The sequence below is a fragment of the Beta vulgaris genome, chromosome 5, assembly GCF_026745355.1.
Source record: "Beta vulgaris subsp. vulgaris cultivar EL10 chromosome 5, EL10.2, whole genome shotgun sequence".
In the NCBI taxonomy this organism is placed as follows: Eukaryota; Viridiplantae; Streptophyta; class Magnoliopsida; order Caryophyllales; family Amaranthaceae; genus Beta; species Beta vulgaris.
Genome location: NC_079206.1, coordinates 10,145,803 through 10,151,993, shown reverse-complemented (window position 1 = coordinate 10,151,993; position 6,191 = coordinate 10,145,803). Strand labels below are relative to the sequence as shown.

Here is a 6,191-nt window from a genome sequence, read left to right as displayed (position 1 = left end):
CCTAGATTTGAGGTGTTTTCAGTCTCTGGAAGTACTTGACCAGTTAATTATTGAATCAAACAAAAAAAAAATATAGTTCCTAGTGCAAAAATTATTCCACACATTATTGCATTTTGCCAAAAAAAAAAAAAAAAAGGCGCCAATGAATCTAATAAACCCTGAAAACCCTAACTGCTCATACCTCGGATCCTCCAAAAGTTTCTTGTGACAGTTACTCTCCACTTCTCTCTCTTTCTCTCTCCTCTTTCTCTTTCTCTCACTAGCAGTTTAAAGCAGTTAATGTTTTCATCTCAACCTCTCTATTACTCTCTACTACTATAGTACAGTCTTTGCTCAGTCTATCTACTACTCTTTCACACATTCTCCTTCTCTTTCTCTCTCAGAAACCCCTCTTTTTCCTCAGCTTAGACACACACACACAAAAACATCAGCTCACTAAAAATGGCTTTAGATTGGCAAAATCCTAACTACTTCCTTAACCAAATTAACCCATTTCAACAACATCAACAACAACCTTTTGAATTCCAAAATCCAGATGATATTCTTCTCTCACCTGAACTTCTTTGTTTTGATCCTTTACCTCCTACTTTATTTGAATTTGATCAACCCCTTTTTGATCCCCCACCTTTACAACAACAACAACAACAACCCTTTGATTTCTATAATCATGATCATCATGATTTTATCATACCCAATGATAATTCTCCTTTCTACAATGTTGATTTTCAACCTCCTGTATTCCTTCCTACAGAGGATTTTTTCTCTTTTGATGAAATTGACAATTACTCCACTCAATTCCTTCCTTTGAGTAATAACAAGAAGCAGAAACTCTCTGCTTCTGTCCCCGCTTCTGATGGGTTCTTCACTGATGGTTTCGCCGCGGTACCGGAGTTCTATAATGGAGATGATTTTAATCATAATGGTGATTGTTTTGGTAATGGTGATTGTTTTGTTAATGGGGATTATTTTGTCAATGGTGATTGTTTTGGTAACGGTGATTGTTTTGGTAAGTTTAATGAAGGTTGTGGAGAGAATTATGATAATGAGAATAATAATAATAATAAGGTGAAGGTTGTATCAGCACAAAGTAAAGCAGCAAGAGAGAGAAGAAGGAAGATAACAGAGAAAACACATGAGCTAGGGAAGCTTATTCCTGGTGGTAATAAATTGAATACTGCTGAAATGTTTCAAGCTGCTTCTAATTATGTTAAGTTCATGCAAGCTCAGTTGGGGATTCTTCAGTCTATTACAAGTTTACATGATCAGGTAATTTATTAACTAAATTCTTACTCTTATTATTTCACGTTTTTGTACTTCTTTTTAAGTAATTTTAGGTGAAATTTTGATAGCCATGCATGTTTTTTGTTCTTTTTTGTTCACTTTTTTGGTGTATAAATTGGGTGTTAATGTTGTTTAAGAGAGTCAGAATACTAGATTTATATGCACGTTATGCGCGTAAAGTAGTTTATGATGCGGCCTAATGCTAATAAGCCGTTTTAATGGTAAAATGGAGTAATTGGGGAGAGTGATTTTTATGTCTAGAATAATTGTATTGTTGAGAGTTGAGACCGTGAGGGATAATATGTTTTAATGAAACAACTTTTGTGCTAATATGATATTTTTATGGAACATCTTGGATGTGGTAGTTAATTTTGCAAAGCAGTGTTGTTGTTTGTTTTGTTGTCTATGTTTGTAGAGAGGGATTATTGAAGTAATTTTTGCAAAGTCAGCTATCTTCTTGTAATGTCAGCTACTTCTTAATCAAATTTGGGTGTTTTCGTGTAGGCAGTTATTAGACAAGCTTATGACCTAATTAAGAATTTGTTAGCAACTATTCTGCTGTCTATGTGAAACCCATGCATTTAGGCCTAATAATAGGGAAACAGTTATCTCTCATAAACGAAGAAATAATAATAATAAAAAAAAAAACTAAACCTTGACTCACTCAATATATTAATAATAAAAAAAATTATTATTATTACTATTATTATTATTATTGTTACAAATACAAGAATGAAATACTGAAATACATAAGCTTAGCTTGTTTGGAAGCAAGGTGTCATTGTAGAAACTTAGGGAGAATTGATCATCCATTTTCCATAATAAAGAATCATGAAGATTTTATTGTAATATTGGAGAAGATTACTTTTGATTATTTCTATCACTGATGAATGTTATGACATTTTGTATTATATAGATAGATTAATTTTATTAATTTTATGTACTTTATGCGAGAAATAAAATAGAATGATTACATCTACAATACCTTCCTACCATCAGAATTAGTAGCATCATGTATTATTTGTAATATTGACAAATAGTGTTACAACCATTCATAAAAGGAATAATGAAGTGATAGGACTTTTTAACATACCCTACTTAAAATCAAAAATAGAAAAGACATATATACAAACTATTAGAAAAGATAATTAAATCGTGTCATATCCTTAAGCATGAGTTTTAGAACAATCAATAGTTTTTGTCCCGGGTGATACGCTCCGGATTATTTACCAACGTGCAATTGAATTATTCAAAAATAGAAATAGTATCCTGTGTTTAAATGATTTTTCCCTCACAAAGACCAACATGAGTATTGTAGCACTAGTTGGTTAGTGCATTAGCATATCAAATGAGAAGTCAAGTCATGATTCATGGGTTCGAGTCTTGAAACACACATTTTTTTTGCCTAATGTCTCATTTAATTGTGTGAGGGAAGGGAGAGTACATGTGGCAGCATGACATTTGTTTGTCTTGAATTTTAGATATATATAGATTAACTAATTTCAAACAAAGATATTATTATGTAATTATTGAGTTTCTATAAGACTATAGTAATTTCAATAAGATCAATCATTTGTTCTAAACTATGTATGGATAATTTGAGTTTTATAATTAATAATGTTTATGGGTTATCTATTTACAGGATGATGGTGAGAAAGAGATCAAGTTAAACAATCTTCCAATTTTGTCATCACAATTAGTCCAAGAGAAGCTTTACACAAAAGACAAGTGTTTAATTCCCTTGGATTGCCTCCCCAAACTCGAGGAACATTGTGATTCTGAGACAAAGAGATTAATTTCACAACAAATCAACAATCTCCTTCACTAATTATGTTATTTTAGTAGTCTAGTATTTGTTGCAGTTGTCAATTCTAATTTAATTTTTGTAGTCAAATATTAGTTGCATTTGTCATATCTAATCTAATTCTCTAATCATCTGATTATATGTAATTCTTTCGAATACTATATCCTCAGATTAGTTTTTTTTGTTTATATGCTAAGATTCTATTTGTTGGTACTCCACTTTGCAATTACATTTTAAGACAAATTAGCTGGATTAATTAGTTAATATGAGTTCAAATTACATTTTTATTTTTCATTTTGCTATTTGATGCGTTTGAACGAAGGGAACATGCTACGGAACCAACTATGAGTATATGAATACTCCTCCACGATAGCAATTAGACAAAAACAAATCACATATTTTTTCCGGTTTAATTTGCTATTTATTCACTTTATACATCGCTTAAGAAAATAAATTTATTTATTAATTTGACGAATATATAGAGATGGAAATTTTTTTCCTATTTGAGACGATTATTATTTAATGGAGTTTTCGACAGAAAAAAAGGGGATAATTATAAGTATCATACAATGGAAAACCATGTAATATGTTTTGACTATATACTGTTTACAATCAAAATAGTCATATCATATAATATCGAACCACAATATTTGGCATTTAAATCTAATGTCATTGTACCACTACTTAGAAGGTCTTTTAAGCCATTGCACCACTCTTGAAATATTATTGAAAAGTATTTGGTGAATTTTGAAAGGTTAGAGTACTATATTTGGTGGAAAAGAAATTGCTCGGGGAGTTGGGGTATTTGATGAAAAATTCGTAAAACATATTCCCCCAAATTGTTCGTTAAATGACACTTCTTTCTAATTGTTACACTTACACTTTTTCACGTATGTCAATGCAAAACTTTGAGAATATATATTTCTAGTTTTGTATTAGTCAACAGTATAAAACGTACATATATACTAAGGCTCTATTTGGCAACCACCTTAAATGAATAGGTGCTAAAAGTTTAAGTCACCTAAAATAAATAGTTGTTTGGGGTAAGAGTTTAAAATTTTGTGCTCAAAAATTGACTAAAATTGAGTTGATATCAAATATAACATCTCAATTTAAGATGCTGAAATTTTCAGCTACTTTTATCAGTTTCAGCTCTATTTTAATCTACTTTTCCAAACATAGCCTAAGACGAATTCAACAAGATCTCACATGAATATATTTCTATTCACGTATAAATCACAAATAATGGTTAAAGTTCGACTTGTGAATAGTGTAAAATGTCAAAGTATAACAATTAAATAGAACAGAGGTAGTACAACCTTTTATGAGAGCATTTATTATTACAACAGAGTTTTGAGAAAGAACTTCTTTATTTGACTATGTAGAACGTAGATGATAATCCAATACCAATCACAAAATTGTATACCAAATAATCAGTGAAGTACATCCTTTGAAGAAATAGTGATTGCAAAATCTAAAGCTACACAAGAGAAAGAACAACCCAAATTGAAAATTTATGCTCTCTATACAAATATATTAAAAGGCGTTCATATCAAAGGAACGGTGTCACGTGGCACTCTTCTGATCAAGTTTCTAATATACATGTTTATAATCTCATTTTTAAAATATTGACAATATATGTAGATGCTAGGATTCGAAGTTTCGAACTCATGACCTTTGAAATGAAATGTGAGAGTTTAACATAACACTTATCCACTACAATTCAATGCTTAATGTTTCAAAGTAAAATATATAGTCTTATAATTATAACTAATACTTTTATTAAGTAATAACATTCTATTATCCTAATTCCATTGAAATAGTTTTTTTATCCCTAAATCCTTATAGATTTTCTTTAAACAATTTATCATGTCATAACATCCATTTTTCAATTTCGTACTGGATATAATATTACGAAAAGCGAATAAAATCAAGTATGAGATTTATGAATAATAATATATATGATAATTGTAATGGACATGGGCCATCGTCCGGGTCAAAATACTAGTTAAAAAACCTAATAATTGTATATGATATTTTCAAATAAGACGGGGTTGAGGAATACTAATAATGGAAACTGAAAAAACAAGTACATATTTCTATTATATAAGCCAACTATTAACTATATATTATATTTAACTGCTTTAAAATTTAATGTTAATATATGATAACTATATATTATACATAACTTTATAAGTTGAAGTACGAATTTCGGGCATTTGGATTTAGTAACAATAGAAGTTGGGGCTTGTTGCAATCAAAAAGGGTAGTGGCAACCTGAAAATGGCTCAAAGAAGACTATTTTTGTTATATCAGATGTCCCCGAAGGGACGACTATTTTTGTTATAGGATTAACAATGGATAGATATTATGCTCATATTTAATCATAATGGTTTTGCCGTTAATTATGTTTTAGAGAAATTAGTTAATTGCTTCAACCAATTAATTATTTAAGCCCATAACTAACTGTCATACTATAAACAATAATAACTATAAATCCAAAATTATTATCCAACTCATATACCATAATCATTAGCTCAAATAGCTAATAATCAGAAACAAATAACTGTTACCAAAAAATATAAAAGCTATTTATCCAAATACCATAACTATCTCGCTTGACAATTAACCAATTACCCAACAATCTTATCTTATTTTCAATAGTACTTATATTATATTTTATCTTGTTTACTCCTAATAAGAGTTTGAGGATTTTTTTTGAATTTTTGCTTTCCATTATCAATCGATTCATTGATGAGAATTTTAATTTAGTATTCTCCATTTCTTAGTAGATGTATCATATGTATTGACTTTTCACATTATTTGAATATCAAATTTGACCATCTTTAATGTCTGATTTTATAAAGATAAATCTCATAATTTTGATTATTGATGGGTTAATCTCAATGTATATTTTTAAAATATAATTTTCTTTATAATTTTTAATAATATATAATTGAAGATATTGATGGTTAAAGATGTGCATCTTCAGGTATGCCTAATCAATATGATGCATCTATTGAGAGAAACTGTAACATCCCGTAATTTCACCATTTATTTTTGGTGTTTTTTACATTAATATGATATTGTTCGTAAAAATAAATAT

At 29.3% G+C, this 6,191-nt stretch overlaps 1 protein-coding gene across 1 annotated transcript; it reads left to right on the top strand.

The window, feature by feature from the left end:
* Positions 1–255: 255 nt before the first annotated feature.
* Positions 256–3,109, top strand: LOC104892772 (transcription factor bHLH53). The gene is made up of 2 exons (XM_010678770.3): positions 256–1,266; positions 2,924–3,109. The coding sequence occupies exons 1-2, from the start codon at positions 442–444 to the stop codon at positions 3,107–3,109; spliced, it is 1,011 nt and encodes a 336-aa protein (XP_010677072.3). The 5' UTR covers positions 256–441.
* The last annotated feature ends 3,082 nt before the right edge of the window (positions 3,110–6,191 follow it).